Below are 25,984 nucleotides of genomic sequence, written 5' to 3' on the forward strand. Positions count from 1 at the left end.
GTGTCTGGAACTGAGCCTATGGAATTTCTAGAACAGTACTTCTCGATCTGGGCTGCACACTGGAATCTCCTGGTAAAACATCTTTGCCTGGGTGTGGAATCCCAAACTCAAGAGATGCTGATAGAGTCCCAGGATCTGTAAACTAAGGCCTGAGGCCCAGATCCTTTTGTTTTAGTAAACAAAGTTTTATTGGAACACAGCCAAGCTCATTCATTCGTGTATTGTCTATTCTTTTCATGTTACAACAGCAGAGTTGAGTACATGTAACTTTGCCTACAAAGCTGAAAATATTTACTATATCTTTACAGGAAAGTCTGCCAACCATGAAATACAAATTTCTTCTAACCAGAGCAGTGGTTCTTAACAAGAGACATACACCAGAATCATCTAGAAAGTATGTTCAAAATACCAGCCTGAACTTCATCTCTGGAAATCTTCCCAGGTGGCACTAATGAAACCCGCCTGCCAATGCAGGAGACATAAAAGAAGCTGGTTCGATCCCTGGGTTAGGGAAGATCCCCTGGAGGAGGGCATGGCAACCCACTCCAGTATTCTTACCTGGAGAATCCCATGGAGGGGCCTGGTGGGTTACAGTCCACGGGGTCACAAAGAGTCGGACAGGACTGAAACAACTTGGCACGCATGCAAGAGACAGGCCAGAATCATCTAGAAAATCTGTTCAAAATACCAGGCTGAACTTCACCCTGGAAATCTAGATTTAAAATCTGAGGGTGAAACACAGGCATTTACATTTTGTAAAAGCAGGTTCTTAAACACAGCTTTGTTTAAGAACCACTGAGAAGACATGAAAGCATTAATGGGCCTCAATGAATTAAAATCCTCAGGGATGGGAGAGGCCTGGTATCATCCAGTGTTGTATATCTCCTGGCAGCTGAGATGTTTGTGTTCCTAAGGTTCACTGCCAGAAGTCAGGCCCCAAACTGGGCGTTTTTAAAGTGCATTAGTAGAAAATCAAATCGAACGGGATCTCTCTGATTTCAAATTCCCAAATAAATCTAACTGTGCTAAGTGGAATTTCTTTTCCTCAAGGCTGTGTTCTGAGGCTTCCCTAATATTCTATAACAGAAGTCTGAACTTTCCTTCAAATTCAATTAAATTTCCTTCCCTAAGTCACCACCAGCCTATGTGGGGAGAAAAGGGAACAGAATAACAAAGGGATTACTGGAAACAGACCAGAAACAGAGTATCTAAAACATGCTTGTGGAAGGAGACCAGTGATGTATCATAATCCAGGCTCAAAAGCTGAGCCCCATTCTAGTCAAACATGGCAAACATTTAAGGACACACTTGCTGTACCCACTATGGGTAGAATACCATGCCGTGGGGATCAGAAAGTAAGTCAGGCACAGCTACGGTCCCTGAGTGACCAAGTGTGCGTGCGCATGCATGCTCAGTTGCTTCAGTTGTGTCTGACTCTTTGCAACCCCATGGACTGTAACCCGCCAGGATTCTCTGTCCATGGGATTTCCCAGGCAAGAATACTGGAGTAGGTTGCCATTTCTTCCCCCAGGGGATCTTCCTGACCCAGAGATCGAACCCACATCTCCTGTGTCTTCTGTACTGCACATGGACTCAGTTCAGTTCAGTTCAGTCACTCAGTCGTGTCCGACTCTTTGCGACCCCATGAATCGCAGCACACCAGGCCTCCCTGTCCATCACCAACTCCTGGAGTTCACCCAAACTCATGTCCATCGAGTCGGTGATGCCATCCAGCCATCTCATCCTCTGTTGTCCCCTTCTCCTCCTGCCCCCAATCCCTCCCAGCATCAGACTTCTCTTTAAATAAATTAGTACCTTTTTGTGACCCTTTTAATGAGATTAAATGAACAGAAATCTGGCCAACCTTTATTATAGGCAGTTAGTAACTTCAAATATTCCCCCAAGTAATCTTGAATCTGTGAGATCCATCACCTGCCTTTGGAAATTCTTAACTGGAAGATTTTACACCAATAATACAAGACATAGCCTGAGGGATGCTTAAGTTCCCCATTGTGAATGAGTCCCATTTAAAAGAGGCACCTTGTACAAGACACAACCCTGCATGTTAATCATCTAACACATTTGTTATTTTACTTGTTTATATGTTAAATATGTTACCTTATGAGTTGCCCCCACCCTACCCCAACTAAAATATAAGTTGTATAAGCTGCAGGAGAGCTGGGAAATTTATTTCACTGCTAAGTCCCCTGCAGCCAGAACGGTGTCAGACACATAGTAGGTGCTCACAAAACACGTGCAGAATCAGGTATTACGTAGGCAGAGCACCTCTCCACCCCAAAGCCTGCTTCCGCACACTCGGCCACTCTCTTCCCTGGGCACTTTTCTGGCTGCTGCAGCTCCTTGGCCCCCCTGCAGGCCAGGTCCGGAGAGTTAATGCCCCAGAGGCAGCCCTCCCCACCCGGCAGGTGCCTGAAGTTCTCCATTCAGCTGGGGGAACGCTGAGCAAGTTCTCTGCTGTCTCCCAGAGCTGCCAAGAGGGTTAAAGCTCCAGGAGCTACCGTAGGACCAAGCTCGCTAAGGCAACTTCAAAAAGGCCCCCTTCAGTCTCAGACTCTCTCCCTTACTGATGTTTCCTGGGGTCACCTCCCAAATGAACTGCTTGCACCCAGTCCCTTTCTCAGAGTCCCTTCATGGAGAACCAAGACGGCAGGCAGCTGACTGTCACTGAAGCTTTCTGAGCAAACTGGAGACAGACAATCCAAATGGCTTAGTCCCCTTCATCAGGCAGTGCCTTTGCAAAGCACAGACAGGATTAGAGAATGAAGGGGCAGGGGGGTGAGGAGTCCAAGCGCAACACACCCACAAGGCACCACCAAGCTCCCATAAGAATGATTTGAACTTGGACATAGCCATGTGTGTAGAAGAAGGAATATGGAGAACATTTTTACTGAAGTTAAACCAAGTGAGAAATTACTTGCCTTTTATTATACCTCCAGCTACTGGATCCTCTGGACTTGGAGTAGAAATAGGAAGGATGGGAATTCCTAGAAAAATAGTTTATTGAAAAATACAGAGAAAAATTAAGGACACAGCATAGTAAAACAGTAAATTGCAGTAACTAGGAAGATGCCCACTCCAACGTAGTGAAAGCAGTGTGTGGAAACCAACTGGAAAAAAAAAAAAGGAAATATTGCTACACTTAAAAGTATAGTTATCTAGAATCAGGAAGGTTAGAAGTGAGTGTGATGTGCATACTAATAAACAGAAATGGATATTCTGTGCTCACAATAGCTAAGTCCCAGTCAACTAGGGCTGAACTGGACTTCTTTTTAAAAATTAATTAACCAACATTGGCTGCCCTGGGTTTTCATTGGTGTGCGTGGGTTTCTCACTGCGGTGGCTTCTCCTGTGGCATAGCACGGGCTCTAGGCTTGTGGGCTTCCGTAGTTGTGTTGCACGGGCCAAGCTGCCCCAAGGCATGTGGAATCTTCCTGGAGCAGGAATCGAACCTGTGTCCTCTGCACTAGCAGGTGGATTCTTAACCACTGGGCCACCACAGAAGTCCCTTTAGTATCTTTATTGTTCTTTAATATAAATTGAGACTAGTTTTTAAAATACGTTTCCTTACAAGTTTTTACTCTAAAACTTTGCTTATGAAAATACAATTTCTGCTCAGCCTCTGTCCAATAATTAAGGATTCTAAATTGATTAAGCCCTGATTCAGGGCTTAATGTTGCTATGTGTGGGCTTAAAAGTTGGCTCCTTTAACTCTAAGATGGTTATATAATTTGTCCTCCAAACTGGGACACTCGACAGTGGAAGTGGGTCCTTACTGAACAGTGACCCTGGGACTGCAGGTGGGTATGGGGCCAGATGGTGACTACACACCAGATAGGGCCACACACATCCTGTCTGCACAGCCTCAAAACTCAATGTGATTCTCCCAGGATAGTAGAACTGTGAGGTGGGAATGGGCAACAACGAAGGTCTCAGTGTGGCAGCCTCTTCCTGAGACAGTGTTTCTCTGTCCTGACACCAAACTCCAGTTTCTACGCTAACGCAGAACAAACAGAACCAGGCTCCTGCCCCAACCTGCACAGCAGATTTCAGACTCTCCTGCTCCGTGCTCTTCCCTGGTGGCTCAGACAGTAAAGGATCTGCCTGCAATGTGGGAGACCTGGGTTCCATCCCTGGGTTGGGAAGATCCCCTGGAGAACGGAATGGCAACCCACTCCTGTATTCTTGCCTGGAGAATCCCGTGGACAGAGGCTATAGTCCACAGGGTCCCTAAGAGACAGACATGACTGCGCGACTAACACACTTGCTCCCTGTTCTACAGTGTTTCTAACAGATACATATTTTTTCTCTCTGAGGTACTGAGCCATTCTCTTAGGTCATGACAATAGGGTGAGATGGGGGGCTCCCCTGTAAAGTGGGTAAGAGCAGAAACATCCCTTACCTACCAGAAATACAATATACACACATGTGTGTGCAAACAAGTATCTGGAAGCCCATGACATTTTTTCTAGGTTTATGAAAAAAAACTTCACACATGGATTACTATTAAGTTGAAATTGCCAATATTTGCCCCTTAGGTCACGTCTATGGTACAGCCTAATACTTTGGAGATAAATAACATACATACTTATATACAACATACTTATATACATATATACTTACATGTACATACATACATACATACAACAACATACTTATATACAACATACTTATATAAAGGTAATGTTCCACTTTGGGAAACACTTCCACACAAATACTGGGTTGGCCCAAAAGTTCATCTGGGTTTTCCTGTAACATCTTACGGAAAAACATGAACGTAGTTTTGGCCAACCCAATACAGCCTTCCTGGCCCCATTTCTGTCCCCCTCTGTTTCCCCGCCCCACCTGCCAAACCCTCAGGGGTCGATGCACAAAGCCCAGGTAAGAGCCAAGGAGCCAGGCCTCCCCTTCTGCCACCAGGACTTACTGGAGCAAACTGGGAAATGATAGTAGCCGGCTGCACACTCCTCACAGTGGTCTCCGCGGAAGTTGGGCCTGCAGGTGCAGCGGCCAGAGCCCTGCTCACAGTCCTCTGCGTGCTCCGGGTGGCAGCTGCAGGCTAAGAGAAACCCCGGTTTCAGAGGGTCCGTCCTTCATTGCACCTCTTAAGGCCAATATTTCGTAATGTCCTTATTACTGGGTTGATTGAAAAGGTCATTCGGGTATTTTCATAAGGTGCTACGGAAAAACCCAAACTGACTTTTTGGCCAATCCAGTCCTTCATCATTGGTCCACATGTGTTCCTGAAAGGGCACTGCTTTCCACCTCATACCTGGTGGACGGTTTGCAGAGATCCAACCCCGCGGCCCTCAGAGACTGGCTTTAATGAGCAGTCACACTGGGAAGGCCTCCGGGATGTGGTTTATGATGTGAGCACCACCCAGCTCACCATGCAAGAGGCAAAAGGCACTGTCCCCCCCATTGGAGGGGCTGGGTGGGCAGAGCCTCTCCTGGCTATGAGCCAGCTGCCAATGTCCAGAGAGCTCCTTGTTACACAGCTGTGTTGTGGACGTGAGTGTGAGATGCCTAGACACTGATATATAATCCGTGGCCAGCACAGCAAGATCACGTCCATAATCCAAATGTTAGAATCAAATGATAAGACTCACTGAAGGCAGTTTTTGTGACCGACATGATGGTCAGGTTTGCACTCCAGAGGGACAGACTTGGGCTGTAAAATGTTCGGTAATGCCCTCACTTCCCCTGACCTGGCCAAAGTCCTCACCTTGGGCAGCGAAAATACTGTCACAGCTCAGCTGAGTACCTGTGCAGTGAGGACCTGGGAGGCTGTGGAAGTCATGAGCACCAAGCATCCCCCAAGCCTGGCCTCTCCTGAGGTCCTTTGTTTAATTTGTTATTATTCATGTGTCCAGTGGTTTCTTAATGCTATGCCTCTAATACCTCCAGGAGACCATTTCAGTGACAAAGAAAGAAATTAGAAAAGTGATGGAAAACTGAGGTTCCTAATAAGGCAAGACTATATTCACAATGTACTTCATGGGATGATGTGGAAGATCAAGGGAAAACACAGACCCACTTTTAACAATGATGATGCCCTCCAACCTTAATGATACAATGAATGAATCTGGGGGGAAGGTGGGCACGGAAGTCACCTTCAGGAATGGAATTGTCTTCTAACTGAATCAAAGAACTTTCACATGCTGAACAAAGTCCATAATCTGACCTATGGCTGATAATTGCACAGGGGGAAAAAAGTGGTGTTTCTCTGTACAATGGAAGCGGTAGGTTACAGCAGCACTGGACAGATATGAGTAATATCCTAACCTACGAGTTAGTGGTTCTGTCACCTGGGCGAAAATATTTAACTACTAAGACCCTTTGATTTTTCTACATCTAAAAAGGGAGACTAATAATACATTAAGTTTAACTTTGTGAAATTATTCAGGCAATGCCTCGTATACAGCAAGGGCTCAATGAATCATAACTATTTTGAATATTGTGACTATTCGTAAATCCTTATGAAACCATTGCTGTGTATCTTATGCTAATTCTGATGAAATCTGAAATTACTGGAGATCACAGAAACATTTCAAAACAACAGAAAACATTTGTTGCAGGCCTAGTACGGGACAGGCCCAAGTCTCAGTATTCTCCCAGGTGGTTTTTTGGTGTGTTTCTTTTTAAAAAAATTATTTTCTTCTTCTTATTGTTGTTTATTTTTTCTTTTGTGGCCATGCTATATGGCAGGTAGGATCTTAGTTCCCTAACCAGGGGTCAAATCCATGACCCCTGCACCGGAAGCGTAGTCCTGACCACTGGACTGTCAGGGAAATCCCTTCCTAGGTGGTTTTGATGGCAATTCACTTAATCTTAGAGACTAGATTATCATTTCCATTTATATAGAAGAAATCTGATTCTCAGAGACACATGTAACTGAGGTCACACAGTTAGTGGAGTAGAACCAATAATATGAAGAGAGAGAGAAAACAAAAGGAATGTTTAGCCAATCATAATTTAGACCAATGTTCTCTCTGAAGTCTAAGACACACCAAATTGGAATGAAACTTACGAATGCAGCCATCGGGGGCGTGGGCCGGAATGCCATAAGGGCGGTAATAGCCCTTAGCACACTTCTCACAGTTTACACCGGCTGTGTTATGCTAGAAAGAAACAAAAGAAACTTGGAGGGAAGAATACAGGAGAAGCCCTTATTTTGTGCTATTCATCCTGAGAAATAATTCTGTCATACACAACTGTAATGTTAAAATCACTGAAGAAAAAAAGAGCACAGATCTTGACCTTGAGTCTCCAAGACCTATCACAGGACACTGGCTCGAACTTGGCTCTGGAATTTTTTCCCATTGGAAGAGGAAATGAGACCACGAACTGAACAGGCCAAGTTTTCCTCGCTACCTCTTACTGAAGCACCTGATATCTGAGTGAGCAAAAACTCCAGAGGGCCACTCTTCCAAGCTTCATCCGACAGTGATGAATGGATAATAGATCACCTTTAGGTTTAACCCTGGGAATAAAGGGCCACGTGTGTATTTTTATCTTCTTCAGTTTTGAAAGAAACTGCATCTACAACTCCTCCTCTTGTCATTCCAAAACTTTATCTTTGCTTTACTCTGAAACCATTTCCCAAACATTTCTGCTATGAGAATGGAAAATGTAGGCATGCGTCTCACACACAGAGCTCATTTTAAAGTACAATACAAGGCAGCCTTTTATATTTCACAGCTAATCCTTGTAATTGCCAGAAAATCAAATTACCCAACATGCACCATCAATTTCCAAGAACTATAAATGATGGATCTAGCTCAATTCTGTCCCCCTTCCCAATTTGGAAACAATCAGAAGGACAATATTCTTTCGTTAATGAAAGGAAAGGCAATAAGAAATTTTTTAAAAACAAATATAACACACTGATTCAAAAGGAGTCTGCATAGAACACAGAGAGAACAAGGACCCTTTCTGGATCCTCTTCCCTTTAATATGATTTTATTAATTACAGACTTTTATTTATTACCACTTCTTGTCCTGTGGGCTAAAATCTGAATTCACTTTAACACTGAAGTCAAAACCACATTGGCCACATCTTTGACTTCATTTACATGCATAAACGTCTTGGGCAAATAGGAAACGGCTGTGGTCCACCTCTCCCATCAAATGCCAATGACCCCTCAACTCTGTTGTTGGCCACTATGGCTTCTGATAGAGCACATCAGGTTGAACTTGGGCCCCAATATTTTTCTGATGACTAATGACGTTAAGCCCTTCAGATGCTTATTGGCCACTCATATACCCACTTTTATGAAGTGTTTATTGTATGTTTATTGACCATTCATATATCCACTTTCTGTGAAGTGGATATTCAAACCATTTGCAATTGTATTAAGTTATTTGTCTTTTTATTACTGAGTTGTGGGAGTTCTTTATACATCCTGGATACCAACCAATCTTCAGATTGATGTTTGGGGAATATTTTCTGCCCATTCATGTCTTGCCTATTCATTTTCTGCAGTGCCTTTTGTGAGCAGAAGTTTTTCATTTTGATGAAGTCTAATTTGTTTATTTTTCATGGTTATTGTTTTCAGTGACCTAAGGAAACTTTGCTCATCGTCTGAATCATGAGGATTATCTCCTATATTTTTCTCTAAAGCTTAAAGTTTTAACTTTATTTTGGGTCTGATCCATATCAATTTAGTTTTTTGTGTATGTTTGAGATGAATAGTTCAAAGTTAACCTTTTCCCCATATAAAATTCAGTTACTCCAGAACCATTTGTTGAAAGGACTTTCTCTTCTCTCCCCACCTCCTGCCATTAGATTGCCTCGGTACTTTTATCAAAAATAAAATGTCCATTGTGGACATAAAATGACCCAGGTCTGGGCCTGCTTCTGTGCTTCCTGTTGCGCAATGCTGATCTATGCTTCCAGCCTTATGTCACTAGCAGTGTTTCAGTTACTGTAGCTTTACAGTTAATCTTGAAGTACGATACGTTCTCCAGTTTTATTTAGTTTCTTCAAGACAACTTTGAATATTCTAGGTCATTTACATAACCATATAAATTTTAATCCACATGTCAACGTCTTTATAAAAAATAAAAAAGAACTTCCATTAACTTTGTACAGCAATATGGGGAAAACTGATATCTTAATACTACTGAGTCTTCTAATCCATAAATATGTTACCTTTTTCTATTTTATTTAGTTTTTTCTAGATTTCTCTCAGCAAAGCTTTTTAGCTTTAACAGAGAGGTCTTACATATCTTTGGCTAAATTTGTTCCTGAGCATTTTATGGTTTTTAATACTATTTTTAATCAAATTTTAATTTCATCTTCCTATTGTTTGCTACTAGTATATATAAATACAATTAGTTTTTCTATATTGTCATTGTACCCTACAATATTACTAAATTCGCTTATTGGTTCTGGTAATTGTCTTGTATATCCTTAGGCTTTTTTACATAAACAATCGTGTCATCTCCAAATAGAAACAGTTCTACTAGTTCTGCTTCTTCCTTTCTGACCTTAATACTTTTTTCCCCTCGTCTTATGCAGTGGTTGGGTCCTCCAGGACACTGTCACAAGAATCCTTTCTTGTTCCCAGTCTCTAGAAGGAAAGAGCTCAGTACTTCATCACTAACATGACGTCCATTATAGGATTTTCATAAATATCCTTCATCAAATTTCAGACCGTCCAGGGCACCTGCAGCTTTTATGTGCACGCAAATCAACAGCAGGTCCTGTAATACAAAGCTTTAACAAGATCCTGGGATCTTTCACTTATTCACAAAGCCCAATGACTCATAGCAAACCTATGGTGCATATTTACTTGTATTTAATTAACTGTGATGACAGATGATATAAAATGTGTGGAGAGGGAGACATGCAGAGAATGGCGGGTCTCTCTGAGGGTGTGTATCCCTCAATTCAGTTCAGTTCAGTCGCTCAGTCGTGTCTGACTCTTTACGACCCCATGAATTGCAGCACTCCAGGCGTCCCTGCCTATCACCAACTCCCGGAGTTCACTCAGACTCACGTCCATCGAGTCAGTGATGCCATCCAGCCATCTCATCCTCGGTCGTCCCCTTCTTCTCCTGCCCCCAATCCCTCCCAGCATCAGAGTCTTTTCCAATGAGTCAACTCTTCGCATGAGGTGGCCAAAGTACTGGAGCTTCAGCTTCAGCATCATTCCTTCCAAAGAAATCCCAGGGCTGATCTCCTTCAGAATGGACTGGTTGGATCTCCTTGCGGTCCAAGGGACTCTCAAGAGTCTTCTCCAACACCACAGTTCAAAAGCATCAATTCTTCGGCGCTCAGCCTTCTTCACAGTCCAACTCTCACATCCATACATGACCACAGGAAAAACCATAGCCTTAACTAGATGAACCTTAGTCAGCAAAGTAATGTCTCTGCTTTTGAATATGCTATCTAGGTTGGTCATATCCCTGGTTCCATACAAATAGGTACCTCATGTAAATTGCCTCTTTAATGGCAACATTAACAAAATACCATTCTAAAAGCAAACAAGACAGAATATAGACTAAATTCATGAACATTTTACACAATTTTTAATGAATATCTCGAGGCAGATACACGTATACCCTCCTCTGCTATATACACCTCTTAGCTAAATTCCAGTGAACCCAATCATTCTACAGAAGGGATGAAGAATCAGTTCTTATTTGGTTTCAATGTCAATGGCAGACATCATTAACTGATCATGACATACTTCCTCTAGACTCAGAATCCATTTGAAAATGGGATTTAAAGTCAGCATGGAAATTGATACGAATTTGTCCTATCTCAGAGCCTTTCTACTATAACATGGATAGCAGTCAAGATGAGAGGAATTCTCCCCTCCAATTAGGCAAAGGCCCAAAAATCTAATCAACAGAGTTTGGGCAAATATCCCTCAGTCCATTTTCCCTACAATCTCTAAATTACATCCAGCTAAGCAGGCTTTCTATGTACAAAAGTAGACAAAGGGTGTCAGAAAATCCTTTCGATTGCATATCACTTTCTTGACATCATTTTATTTATTTTTATTTTTAAAATTTCTTATAAATGTCTTTTTAAAATATTTTTATATATTATTTACTTATTTATTTTTGGCTGTGCTGGGTCTTTGTTGCTGTATGGGCTTTTTTCTAGTTGCAGTGAGCCAGGGCTACACTCCAGCTATGGTGCCAGGCTTCTCATTGCAGTGGCTTCTTCTGTGGAGTATGGGCTCTGGGGCACACGAGCATCAATAGTTGCAGCTCCCAGGCTCTACAGCACAGGCTCTATAGTTGTGGTACACAGGCTTAACTGCTCTGTGGCACATGCATTATCTTTCTGGACTAGGGATCAATCCCCTCTCTCCTGCACTGGCAGGCAGATTCTTTACCACTGAGCCACCAGGGAAGCTGGTGATATTGTTTTAGGGTAGGGCTTCCTCAATGTTCATCTCCTAGGCTGACTTAAATAGTGCCTTACCTGACAGTTAATGCAGACCCCTCCACCTGCATAGAGGCCTTGGATATTCAAGCTTGCCTGCTGCCTCTCCACATCTGGATCATAGTAACAGTCGGTGGAGTGTCCATGGCAGTTGCATGCTAAGGAAAGAGTATTCTAAGTTAGTACTGCATCGTGACTATGAGAGCCTCAGTAAACCCCCGCACCCTCTGCTCTGAGAGGATTACTGCCCACTGAACTACAAGAAAGTCCACTGTGGAACACCATGGATACCCTGAGTGGAAAATTCTAGAGACTTTTACACAAAGATCAGCCTACAACCGTATGCAATTTATACTTTCTTTTGTTTGATATTAACTAGGAGAAAGTTTCTCTTTTCAAAAAAATAAGATATGTCATTACAACAAATTAAGATAAATCAACATGCCAAGGAGATCAAACCAGTCAATCCTAAAGGAAATCAACCCTGAATATTCATTGGAAGGACTGGTGCTGAAGCTGAAGCTCCAATACTCTGGCCACCTAATGCAAAGAGCTGACTCACTGGAAAAGACCCTGATGCTGGGAAAGATCGAAGGCAGGAGGAGAAGGGGATGACAGAGGAGATGGTTGGATGGCATTACTGACTCAATGACATGAGTTTGAGCAAGCTGCAGGAGACGGTGATGGACAGGGAAGCCTGGCATGTTGCAGCTCATGGAGTCATATGGGTCATAAAGACTGAACTACAACAGGCCAGTTAAGCTGCATAAAGTGAATATTACTACTACTCCTACTGCCAAGAATAACCGAGTTCCTGATACACTACGGAAAGCATTACATGCATTATCTTATTTTATATACATAATAACTTTCTAGGGAAGGTATGATGATGTCCATAGCCCAGATGGGGACACTGAGGCTTAGAGAGGTTAAGGGAAGTATTCATTCACAGAGTTCACAAGTCAGACAGGCAGAATCCTGACTTGTCTTTCTGTGACTCCAAAATCTATTCTCTCAGTCAACATTCTAAGCCTTTCATCTCAGCTTTATCTATAACAGTGATTAAATGGAAGTAATCTTGACATCCAACCACAGGGAAATGGCTAAGCAAACAACAGTATATTTGCTTGACTGAGTTCTATGAAGTCAAGCACTGCTCATGTTTCGTTTGTAATAAGAGCATGGTACCCTGCACACAGTAAGGACTCAACAAAACAAACACTTTTTAGATACACTTGACTCAAGAATAACTATACCATGTGCCATCACAAAGTATGTCGAAGAGTTTTTAATGATACAGGAAAGTATTTTTAAATACTAAGTGAAAAAGATCCAGATATAAAATTGTATAAAATAATATACTCTTGAGCATTTAAAGTGTGTATGAAAAAATACTAGAATACCTAACAAAATATTAATAGTGGATCTCTTAGGGTAATGAAAGTATTAATGATTTTACTTTAAGAAATAATTTCCAAATTATTTACAATTAATATATGATACTTATAAAATTAGAAAATATAGTTTAAACCCATTTAGGATTTTCATCATTGCCAAGATGAAAAAGATTTAACACAAGTGAAATTCTTCTTGTCTCTTAGGTAGAATATATATTGACTACATTCCACCTAGATTGAATTTTCTATCTTTCCAGGAATTTGTATATTTTAATCAAGTTCTCAGATAAATCTATTAGGGAAGAAGATTGAGTTAGAATTCCAAATTAACCTGTTTTTTTAAGTCTCTATTGAATATGTTACAGCATTGCTTCTGTGTTATGTTTTGGTTTTTTGGCCCTGAGGAATGCAGATCTTAGCTCCCCAACCAGGAAGCCAACTCACAGCCCCCTGCATTGGAAGGTGAAGTTCTAACCACTGGACCATCAGGGAAGTCCCCAGTTAATCCTGTTTCTAAGAGCTTGAACATTTTCTTATTTTCATTTCCTCAGTGGTGCCATGATTTTTTTTTAGGCATTTCTATTTACTACATCAGTTATTTCTTCAGAGGTCTTTATTTTGAATTGCAGTAACTCACAGGGAATTTAGACAGCATCTAACAAATATCTTACTAGGTCTGATTTCCACATGCAGCCTGTAATTTTTAACCATTTTGGCAAGTGTAAGAAAGTTAAAAACTTATGAAAGGAAATTATTTAAAAGTCATCAAACATGTTGGAGTAAGCATGTCATTCACTGAGGGGTTCCATTAGTCTGGAAAACAAATCATATGACCAGTGTTGGAGTTTATGTGATAACATTTACTCAATCAAACTATTTTAAACCAGCATCTGAAAGTGTTGAAAGAAACGATCCTTGATTATTACTTTTCCCTCTTTTTGGCCTTATTATCTAGGGATAAGAAGTAGGGGATTCAATGAAAAGGAACCTGTTAGCTTTGACTATCAAGTGAGAATGGCCATCCAGGTAACACCCTGGACCTAGAGATCACCTGAGCATTCCCCCAGAGAGCATCCATACCTTCCAACAAGGCTAGCATCTCTCAAATCTCGCTTGGAACTTCTCATCAGAAATGCATTCTAAGTAATTCTGCTGGTTACAGAAATCACAGTCTTATTTCTTAACAGTTACAAGAATTTTTTGGCCAAAATGCTTTCTTACCCATCTAGTTAAAACAACAACAACAAAGTGAAAGTGTTAGTCACTCAGTTGTGTCCAACTCTTTGGGACCCCATGGCCTGTAGCCTACCAGGCTCCTCTGTCCATGGAATTCTCCAGGCAAGAATACTGGAGTATGTTGCCATGCCCTCCTCCAGGAGGGGATCTTCCTGAATCAAGGATCGAACCTGGGTCTCCTGCATTGCAGGCAGATTCTTTACTGCCTGAGCCACCATGGAAGCCCCCTAGTTCAACAAACCTGGATCCAAACACCTTTTGGTCATTTCATAAAAGCAAATTCATCTTCAAATGCTAAGAATATTCAGGAAAAAATAAGCCACAATCTCCAAAGTCAATAATGACAAGTTAAAAAATGTTTCTAATTTCTAGCAAATGGAATAAATATGTGAATTTCTAAGAAGATGGGTTTAAAAGAAAATCTTTAGTTGGCTCTCATAGGGCTTGTTTGTTAAAATAACACTTTTTTTTTTTTTTTTTTTGCTTTATATTGTGCCCGTAATTAAAAGCAGCCTCTAGCCTCTCTTCCTTCCTTCCCTGGTCCCCTCCACCCTACATCCCCCTCAGTCCTATTCCCTCAGTGCTTCCAATTCTCTGTTTAGACATCAACCTCACCACCTTCTCTGGACGTCGGTCCTCAAAAAAATCAGGATTCCAATCCAGTATCATATCCTAAGAAACTGTAAGGGTTTAAAATTTAATAGTGGCTGCATCGCATTTTAGATTGCTAAAAAGAGAGGCCAATTGCCAAAGCACTCTGCCCAATCTTTGCATACAGTGAATGTTTAATATATATTTATATTAATGGTCAATATTGTTGCTATTTTTATTCACATATTTCTATCTGAATTTAGAGTGGGGCACTTCTACCTCCAGTCGGTGAGTTACTCATTGGGATGGATAGTTCCGACTCCCGAGATTGACATGATCCTGCCCTGTTCACGAGCACAGGAAAAACACTGCCCTCAGTCCTTAGCAGGCTTCCCAGGTGGCACTAGAAGAATCCACCTGCCAATGGAGACATAAGAGACGTGGGTTCGATCCCTGGGTTGGGAAGATTCCTTGGAGGAGGGCATGGCAACCCACTCCAATATACTTGCCAGGGAAATCCCATGGACAGAGAAGCCTGGCGGGCTACAGTCCATAAGGTCGCACAGAGTTGGACACAACTGAAGCAACTGAGCACGCATGCATTCAGTCCTCAGGCAGAAATGAGGGAGGGGGGTCATGGGCGGGGCCTTGCGCCCCAGGGTCCCTCCTCCAGGGCTCACCTTCACACTCATTGCTCTGCTTCCCCGTGGCTGGCCGCCAACGCCTCTGACTGTACCCCGCGCAACAGCGATCACACGTCTCCCCGCAAGTATTGTGCTGGCATTCACACCGAAACCTGGGCATATGACAAAGCAGATCTATTACTGAAAAGCTGTTTTTTTTAAATTGAAGATCAGCTGCTCCCATGTGAAAAAGTGAGTCATCATGGTCACCTATGGTACCACTGCGTGACTATGAGAACAAAGCACTTTGCATATGTTATTTCAAGTCCTTCCATCCTGCTTATTAACTCCACTTTACAGGTGGTGACACTAATATCCAGAGATATTTAAATATTTGCCGAAACTCAGGAGATGGTCAACAGAGAGCCAGATTTCAAACTGAAGTTTGTCTGACTTCAAACTCCCAGCTCTTCTCTACCACCTTATATAATGATAAATTGACACAGGAGCAAGTGCTGAGGGTACTGAGGTGTGCGGAGTATCAACATCTTCATGAAAATCTAGAGTCACCTGTGAGATGGGTCAGATTTCTTACTTTCAGCCTGGTGTCTGGCCCAGAGGTACAAAGAATGCAGGAGACAGTCACTCACAACATCTCAGAGGACCCTGCTTGAAGGGTCCAGCTCCAAAAAAAAGCTCCATCACTGGGCCACAGCTCAGATTACTCAGCAAGGCAACGGGGTAAACACAAAAAATCTATTTCAAAGAACTATTTTGTTGTTTTCCAATTGCTAAGTCATGTCTGACTCTTTGTGACTCCATGAAAGTGAAAGTGAAGTTGCTCAATCGTGTCCGACTCTTTGTGACCCCATGGATGCAGCCTACCAGGCTCCTCAGTCCATGGAATTTTCCAGGCAAGAGTACTGCAGTGGGTTGCCATTTCCTTCTCCAGGGGATCTTCCCGACCCAGGGATTGAACCCAGGTCTCCCGCAGGTTGACGCTTTACCATCTGAGCCACCAGGGAAGCTTGTGACTCCATAGACTGCAGCATTCCAGGCTTTTCTGTCCTCCACTATCTCCCGGAGTTTGCTCAAATTCACATCCATTGAGTCGTTGATGTCATCCAACCATCTCACCCTCTGTCACCCTCTTGTACTCCTGCCCTCAATCTTTCCCAGCATCAGGGTCTTTTCCAATGACTCGGCTCTTCGCATCAGGTGGCCAAACTATTGGAGCTTCAGTTTCAGCATCAGTCCTTCTGAAGGAGGAAACAGACAGAACAGGCTCTTGAAAGCAGGATTCCATCCTGGAACAGACTGTGGACTTTGAGCTATAAGCCCAGTATCTATGGAAATGACATACCAACTGGAAAAGCAGACCCCTCCGGATGGAAGAGCCCCAGGGCTCATACCTAGACACTCCGTTGCCTAAAAGAATATCCTAATTATCTGTGTAACCGAATAGAATCATAAATTCTATTAAGCTTATTGGGGTATGACTACAGGCCTACTGATAGTTGTCCACTGTTAACGACCTAGGCTTAAAGCATACGAATCACAGGTTTAAGGCATACAAATCACAGGTTAACTTTGATTGTATCTTTCCTTTGTTCAGACTAGTTTCAGAGAATTTGGGGAGGTGGGTTTGAGCGTGTACACTTAGGGTATATAAGGTTTCACAGAAACTGGTCGGGGTCCTTGGCTAAGAGGAGACTCTGCCTTGGGCCCACCGCTGTAATAAACTGCATTCCACTATCTGCACTGTCCTTCTGAGTGAGTTTATTTCCCGGAACACGTGGCTACAACACTTCCAATGAACATTCAGGGTTGAATTGACTGGTTTGCTATCCTTGCTGTCCAAGGGACTCTCAAGAGTCTTCTCCAGCACCACAATTTGAAAGCATCAGTTCTTTGGTGCTCAGCCTTCTTTATGACGCAACTTTCACATCCATCCATGATTACTGGAAAAACCATAGCTTTGACTATACGAAACTTTGTTGGCAAAGGGGTGTGTTGTCTGCTTTTTTTTTTTTTTTAATGTCTCTGCTTTTTAATACGATGTCTAGGTTTGTCATAGCTTTTCCACTATAGACGTGCCTTAAAATGTTTCTAGGCTTAAATGAAATAGCTATAGTCATGGCACTGAATTAGAACTCCAAGCTCTGAGCTTCCATTCATCTGTGCTTGAAAGAGTATTCAAAACAGAGTCTAAGAAAATTCTTGGCTGTGCCTGTGGGGATCCCATTAATCCTTCCCAGGGGAGATGGGAATGTTACTCTCCTAAGAAAAGGCATCATCCTTCTCCCAACTCAGCTGCCTGTTAAAGCAGATGGACACAGATTTAACTGGCAGCACACAACACCTAGAGTCCAAATGGGTTTTGGTCCGAGATGCACTTTCAGCTCATTGCCAATGAGGTATTTGCTTAAGCTGGACTGAACAAACATTTAGGGCAAACTGCTTAAAGAACATACAGTCTTATTATTCTTTTTTTTTTCTTTTTCTGGTATTGTGGAGTCCAACTACTCTCTCTTTAAAAAAAAAAAATGTATTTGCTTTTGGCAGCAGAGGGTCTTCACTGTCGTGTGCAGGCTTTTCTCTAGTGCTGGCGGGCGGGGGCTCCTCTTTATTGCAATGCTCAGGCTTCTCATTGCAGTGGCTTCTCTTGGTGAAGCTCCCAGGCTCTAGAGTGCAGGCTCAGCAGCCGAGATGCTCAGGCTTAGCTGCTCCTCGGCACGTGGAATCTTCCCTGACCAGGGATCGAACCTGCATCCCCTGCATTGGCAGGTGGATTCTTTACCATTGGAACACCAGCGGAGTGCCCAACTGCTCTTACAGGGAGATCCATATTGAGTACAGAAGAAGAAGAGAGAGCTGGGAACCTATCTGAATCATGTCGCCACCCCCAAATAATTGCTTTTGCTGATTCTCTCTCAGCCCAGGCTGATGACTGATGTAGAAAATTTACCCCTGTGCCTATTGGAAGGATGTTACTGAATATATTGTTGACTGGAGAATCCTCTTCATGACCATTCCATCCACCTCCAGGTACAGGTCTCATCTGGCCCCAGTGTCAACATTCGCCTTCTCCTATACTACTGATACTTTTTAGATTATGATCATAATGAAATATGAAACTGCACAGGTTTCCCTTTTTGAGTTGACTGCTAGGAAGCTCAGAATTAAACCCATGATCCTTCCACATTTCTGGACATCAAAGTCAGCCTTGTACCCACAACTTGATTAAAGTCCTCTTTTGCCTTGCCACGGGTTCTACTTGATTGCTGATTGCCCAGCTGTGGCTCCCTCTGTTAGGTCACTGAATCCCCTTCCATGAATCATCTGTGCAGGTCAGCCTGTTGGGCAGAAGCCAACCAGCAGATGGGGAGGCAAGGCAGTTGTGCTAATGTAGACCAGTGGCACTCAGCCTTTCACTGAGGGACGGAGAGGTATTTTGTCCAATGACACACACCGGGAACAATTCACTGCAGAGTACAGAGCCCCTGCAGGTCTGCCAAGACCACAGGGCCAGCAGCTCATCCAAACGGGAAGCTTAGCCTCTCTCCAATGACTTCTCCTCCTCTCCTCTCCCACAGGGCACCACTTTATCTCAGGCTCAGAGACCTACAGAGAACTCTTTTCTCCTTCTCTTCCAACTCTGGACTTCCCTGATCCGGCTTCTAGTGCCTGAGGGCCCAACCTTTCAGGAGGTTACATGGCAGGGATATTTGATCATTAATAAGCAAACCCTTACTGATTAAGGACTGGTCGGTTGATAGATTCACAGTGCTATTTCAGAGAGTACCACCTGATCCCTGAAAGGGGGCTGACAGCATTAGAGATTGTTTCAAGTTGGGCAGAAGGGCATCACCAACTTACCACGTACACTGGTAGCTGGCACCTCTGCCCAAACCTGTAGCTAGGCCTTAGCATTGTGTAGCCATGCACAAACTTGAACTTGACTAACAGTAAAATGTACCCCCGGTAAATGCTGCTATGGGGAATTGAACACTTTAAATTAAAACACTGAGAGACAAACATTACTATATCTAGCATCTGGTCATTTCTGGCTCTTCAGAGCATCCTTCTAGAAGTGATTAATGTGAGTGCATACAATTGCAGAGAGACACAGGTTTGATCTCTTGACTGGGAAGATCCCCTGGAGGAGGAAATGGAAACCCACTCCAGACTTCTTGCCTGAAAAATCCCATGGACAGAGGAGCCAGGCGGGCTACAGTCCATGGGGTCACAAAGAGCTGGACACGACCGAGCACACCTGGCCACACTTACACACATGCTGCAGAGCAGCACACGCAACATCCACACACTGCAGAACACAACATTAGAGATACACGCATCTTGTTATACGTGAACTATGCCCAGAGTTACACTGATGTTCATAGCAGAATTATTCATGACAGATAAAAGGTGGCAGTGACCTGTGTCCATCAACAGATGAAGGGGTCAGCAAAATGCAGTTGTATACATAATGAAACACTATTCAGTCTTAAAAAGGAAGGAAATTCTGACACATGCTACGAGGACATCATACTAAGTGAAATAAACCAGTCACAAAGAGACAATACTGTGTCTTCTATGAGACACTCAGAGTAGACAAATTCATAGAGACAGAAAGTAGAATGGTGTTGCCAGGGGCTGTGAGAGGACAGAATGCAGCGGTGTGTAAAGAGCCTCAGTTCTGCACGGTGAAGAGAGTTCTGGAGGTTGGCTGCACAACTGTGAACGTACTGAACACCAATGAACTTAAACCGCCCCCACTTAAGAATGGCTAAGATGGTAAACTTTATATGTATTGTACCACAATTTTAAAGATGAAAAAGGATTTCAAAACATACACCCGGGATGACAAACATTTCTCCTGCCAATTGCACTCAACTGTCTGTGGCTGCCTGGGGCACCGTCTGGAGTCGGGGTGGGAAAGGGGGTGTTGGGATGGAGAGGAGACACACACATCATCTTCCTGTTGACGTTGAAACATTCCTGTCGAGGGAAGGAACTTAGAAGTATTTAATAGGATGCCAACACCACTGAAACAATTAGACATTCATAGAAAGCTAAAAAAATCTACACAAGGTACTCACAGTTTTTCAGGATTGTTTGCATTGCATACTTCAGCATGGCCGTTGCAAACACACCGCCCACCGATGCTGATATCCTTTATGCTGTAATAATACTATAGAGCAGAAAACAGAACCTGTCAGTTTTACTAAGTCCCAACACAGACTTTACTAATCTTTAATGCACACCTGTAACTGACCCTCTTCCCTTCCATCCTGTCTCCTAAGCCTCCCTCAGCACAAAAGGGAGCCATGTTTGGATGTAACTTTTCTTGCAAAAGAAATACATTCCCCAATCAAATGTAATAGCACCCTGCTGAATCTGTCCATTTAAAAAAATAAAATACCCTGGCGGTCCAGCGCTTAAGACTCCGTGCAGCCAACACAGGGGACGTGGGTTCAATCCCTGATCGCGGAACTAAGATCTCACATGCCATGTGGTCAAAAGATAAAAAAAAATAAAAACAGATAAATAAAATGGTACAGCTGTCACGACTAACGAACTACACTTGTTACATTATAAAAAATAATTGGGACTTCCCTGGCAGTCCAGTGGTTAAGACTCCGCCTTCCAATGCAGAGGACGTGGGTTCAATTCCAGGTCAGGGAACTAAGATCCCACATGCCATGTGGTCAAGAGACAAAAAAATTAAAATAAATGAAAAAAAAATGGTATAGTTGTCATGACTAATGATCAAAACTTGTTACATTATAAAAAAAAATAACTGGAACTTCCCTGGTGGTCCAGTGGTTAAGCCTTCACCTTCCAATGCAGGGGGCACAGGTTTGATCCCTGATTGGGGAGCTAAGATACCACATGCTTCAGGACTGAAAAGCCAAAACATAAAACAGAAACAATACTGTAACAAATTTAGTGAAGACTTTAAAAATAGTCCACATTTAAAAAAATCTTTAAAAATAAAACTGAACTTTGAAAAGTTTCTAAATAAATGCTTTAAATGCTTGAAAAGACATTACCTTGGAAAAAGAAGCACACCCTATAGCCTTTGGGAAAGGGATTGCCCGCTTCCCAGCTTCTCTCTTTTTTTTAATATAAAGTTGACTTCCACATAGTGCACAATATACTTCACATTATCTGTTTACCAAAATTATAATTTTGTATCAAACATCTGGCACCAACTGTGTGCAGGTTCCAGGAAAGGAGAACAATATTCACCAAAATGGATTAGATACAGCGCTGAGAGTGCCAGGGCCCACCAGCAGCTATGGACGTCCGCTTGCCTATGGCAGGCTGAATAAAGCCACAGGCGGAGGTTCAAGCTCCAAAAGGCCAGATAGCTACAGACCCAGCTGAGGCTCGCCCCCTAAACCAGTCCAGCCATGTGGGTGGCCATCTCACGGACAGGGCATGTCTCCAGCATGGCGGGGGTCTCTCCATTCATGACAATGGGTGGCACCAACTGCCAGCTCCCTTCCTTCCCTTGGCTGGAGATGCACAGGATTCAGTAAGGAATTCGGGGGTCAGGGGTGTAAATAATCTTTCTCACTGAGGTGATGTCACCAGCGAGAATATCTGTTAGGAAGTCTTTGAACGCACAAGGACAAGAGGTGCTTTGTATCTGTTAGCTGTCGCTGAGGTTAGTCATCCTAAACCTCCCTACTCACTCCAAGTTGGGGCTCTGTTCCCATCCCCTCACTAAAAGCTGTGCGGTGTCTTAGCTTCCTGGCCATGTCTTACTTAGTCTGAAGACATTAACAGCCCCTCTTCTCAATACAGATAAATGCAGCATTGGAGAGCTTTCTGAGACAAGTGCACACTCAGAAGCTTTCACCACAGGAGTTTCTCTCTGCACACGGGTCAGGGCAGCAGTGGCAAGAGGGAAGCCCGCCATCTGCCTTCACTCAGCTGCATACGCGATACGTGTAACAGAGCAGCTGGTATTCTGGGCTCCTCGACTTAAAGAAGCAACCTAGACTGGGGGAGGGGGGGTTATATATGCGGTGCACGCCATAAAAAACTACTTGGTTCCCTTGTAGCATTCTTCCAGGTTCCACATATATGTGTTAACATACAATGTTTGTTTTCCTCTTTCTGACTTACTTCACTCTGTATGACAAAGTCTAGACCCACCCACGTCTCTACAAATGACCCAATTTGTTCCTTTTAATGGCTGAGTGATGCCCCATTGTATACGTGTACCACATCTTCTTTATCCATTCATCTGCCCAGGGACTTTTGGAATAGAGACTCCAATGTGGACACAGTGTGGGAACGGGAGGGTGGGAAGAATTTGGAGAGGAGGACTGACATATATACACTGCTGCTGCTAAGTCACTTCAGTCGTGTCTGACTCTGTGCGACCCCATAGACCGCCCACCAGGCCCCCCCATCCCTGGGATTCTCCAGGCAAGAATACTGGAGTGGGTTGCCAATGCCTTCTCCAGATATATACACTACTGGGTGTAAAACAGACAGGTGGTGGGAAGCTGCCGTATACTAGGGAACTCAACTTAGAGCCCTGTGATGACCTAGAGGGGTGGGATGGGGGGTGGGAGGGAGGTCCCAGAGGGAGGGGATGTATGTATACATACAGCTGATTCACTTCATTGTACAGCAGAAACAACATGGTAAACCAATTACACTCCAATTAAAAATTACTTAATAGAGAAGACTACATTCACCTAAGTGAAAAGAAATCTACATACATGGGAGTATCCTTACAACCCTCAAAAAGACACACACACACACACAAAATGTGCTGAGGACATCTGTGGTGAGGCTCCAAATGCAGAGGAATGGAAACAGTCTGGCTATAGTTGATCAGAAAACCCCGGATTCCCTTGTAAATTCCACCCTTGGATCCAGCTGTAGTTCCCACGTACAGCAGCTCACAGGCAGCTAAGGGGGCTGAAATTGTAGGAAACAGGCCACCCACACTCCAGAGGACTGGCCTTTTCAGAAAACTCAAAACTGCAGCGAAGCTTGAGTTTTCTCTCTCCCTTCCTTTCCCGGCCCTCTGACTTACCTACATAAGAAGCCAGACTCGATAAAATAGAGCTGGCATCTTCCATTCACCCTCCCAAGTCCACCATGCACCCCTCTCCATCCTGCACTTTGCCTAGGGGCCGAACTTTATGGGATGACAAGGGTCTCTTTCCCTTCGGCCTCCTGCTAGATTTGACCACTGGGAGGCCCAGGGAGGGGATCAGAGGATGGGAGGAGAATGAACTAGGGATATTTATTCTGCTGGTACCGTCTGTGCCCAGGAGTCAGGGGACTGTCCTGACACAGAGTGAGGGATGGCCACCTAACATGAGCAGGGAGTACTGATGTTCACCAATGCCTGTACCCCTCGCTTTTCTCCATCACATTACCCAGCCTCCTGCACGTCCAACGGGTCCCACAGCCAGTTCCTGCCAATGGCAGTGAGCTGTGTGGTTAGGAGACTCGTCCTCGCTATGCTCTCTCTCTTTTCCCTCATCAGCTGACCAGGTGCAGAGAATGTGAGGAAGACCTGGGGTCTGACATCCTAGGATGGCTGTGGCTCTACACAGAAACAGCCTGGGTCCCTGAATGACCATGTGGAACTGATCTCATACGATGACCCCATATCAGACTGTGACATGAGCAAAAACTAAACTTTTATTGTATTCATTTCTGACACTTGAGGACTATTTGTTATAACAGCAGACTAATACCAGGATGGCTGACATCTTTTGCCTTTCATCCTCTTTGAATATGATGATTCATTTTTAACAGCCAAACTTCTAAACTGCATCTCATATTTCAGACAAGAACATCTTCTCTGACATTACTGGCTGTAAAGTTTACTTGAAAGCACAGATGTAGAGAACAAACATATGAACATCCAAGGGGGAAGGGGAGGTGGGATGAATTGGGAGATTGGGATTAACATATATATGCTACTAGGTAACTATGAGCAGAGAAGGTGATGGCACCCCACTCCAGGACTTCTGCCTGGAAAATCCCATGGATGGAGGAGCCTGGTGGACTGCAATCCATGGGGTCACAAAGAGTCGGACACGACTGAGCGACTTCACTTTCACTTTTCACTTTCATGCACTGGAGAAGGAAATGGCAACCCACTCCAGTGTTCTTGCCTGGAGAATTCCAGGGACGGGGGAGCGTGGTGGGCTGCTGTCTATGGGGTCACACAGAGTTGGACACGACTGAAGCGACTTAGCAGCAGCAGCAGGTAACTATGAGAACTACTATAGCACGCAGGGAACATTACTCAATGCTCTGTGATGACCTAAATAGGAAGGAAATCTAAAAAACAGGGCATTATGTACATATAAAACTGATCCACTTGGCTGCACAGCAGAAACTAACACACCGTTATAAAGCAACTAAACTCCAATTTGGAAAAAAAAAAAAAAAAAAAAGAAAAGCTTACTTGAAAGAGTTGGAGGCAATGAATTCAACAAGCAAACAAAGTACCAAAAGCTGCTGTCCTGGCACTGAAGAGTGCTACTCACCCGCCGGGTGACGGTTGGATCTCTCTGTGCTTTGGAGATGAGGTGTCCAAGAAGGGTGTTGGTTCGGAGAAAACGTAGGCGGATGTTTGTGGCCTTGGTGAATTCCCTCAGGGCGTGAGAGAAAGTAAAATTTTTTGCACCTGGTCGACCATTTATTAAGGACACCACAACCTAAAAGGACCACCACACACACACATAGAGGAGAGAAAAAGTCCTTTTATCAAAGATTTCCCAGGTGGCGCTAGTGGTAAAGAACCTACCTGCCAATGCAGGAGATGTAAGAAATGCAGGTTCAATCCCTGGGTCGGGAAGATCCCCTGGAGGAGGGCATGGCAACCCGCTCTAGTATTCTTGCCTGGAGAATCCCAGGGACAGAGGAGCCTGGTGGGCTACAGTCCACAAAGAGTCAGACATGACTAAAGTGATTTAGCACACACACAATAAAGCTCCAAAACTCTTGGTTTCTTTGAGTCATTTGATGTTTCAAAACCTGGGCTCTTGGGTTCTGTAAATCATTTCCATTCACAAACCCTTTGCTGTATCCATGTTATGGAGCTATAAACACTATGAGATGTTCAAAGTATAATGTTAAAATCTATGAAAATAAGGAAACATTTTTTGCAAGCTGCATCAAAGAAAGGAAGCTAAAAACCTATATGAGGTTGAAAAAAGGAAGTCTCTGGATATAAACAGTGAAGGGGACAAAGAAATCTATTCAAAACCCAGGTTTTGCTTTTATTTTTTTATATTTTTAAATTTAGTTATTTATGACTGCACTGCTTCTTTGTTGCTGCACGTGGGCTTTCTCTAGTTGCGGTGAGCGGGGGTTATTCCCTAGCTGTGGTATGAGGGCTTCTCACTGCAGCAGCTTCTTTTGTTGCAAAGCACATGCTCTGCAGTGTGGGCTCAGTAGTTGCAGCGTGCAGGCTTAGTTGGCCTGGGGCATGTGAAATCTTCCCAGACCAGAGATCACACCCATGTCCCCTGCATTGGCAAGTGAATTCTTTACCACTGGACCACCCAAGTTTTGTTTTAAAGCTTGAGGAGATGAAGTCCAAGCCCCAACCATTTATTAAGACATGAACCACTGACCCATCACCGGAAGATACTGGATACAGCTGCTCAAGAAAGATCTCCCTCCCTAAGGAGAATGAGACTGACACCCTTCAAAGACGC

The 25,984-nt window shown here is 43.5% G+C and overlaps 1 protein-coding gene across 1 annotated transcript in view; it reads right to left on the bottom strand.

The window, feature by feature from the left end:
* The window catches only part of LAMA3 (laminin subunit alpha 3), a 255,539-nt gene that overhangs the window by 165,102 nt on the left and 64,453 nt on the right, over window positions 1–25,984 (bottom strand). Inside the window, exons 5-12 of the mRNA XM_018039638.1 lie at window positions 24,809–24,979; window positions 20,372–20,463; window positions 15,327–15,442; window positions 11,462–11,580; window positions 7,049–7,139; window positions 4,946–5,077; window positions 2,936–3,005; window positions 2,142–2,146 (exon numbers count right to left, since the gene is read on the bottom strand). Of these exons, the coding sequence (XP_017895127.1) occupies window positions 2,142–2,146; window positions 2,936–3,005; window positions 4,946–5,077; window positions 7,049–7,139; window positions 11,462–11,580; window positions 15,327–15,442; window positions 20,372–20,463; window positions 24,809–24,979 (796 nt within the window). The remainder of the gene's footprint in view (window positions 1–2,141; window positions 2,147–2,935; window positions 3,006–4,945; window positions 5,078–7,048; window positions 7,140–11,461; window positions 11,581–15,326; window positions 15,443–20,371; window positions 20,464–24,808; window positions 24,980–25,984) is intronic.

This window comes from Capra hircus, chromosome 24, assembly GCF_001704415.2.
Source record: "Capra hircus breed San Clemente chromosome 24, ASM170441v1, whole genome shotgun sequence".
Taxonomy (NCBI): Eukaryota; Metazoa; Chordata; class Mammalia; order Artiodactyla; family Bovidae; genus Capra; species Capra hircus.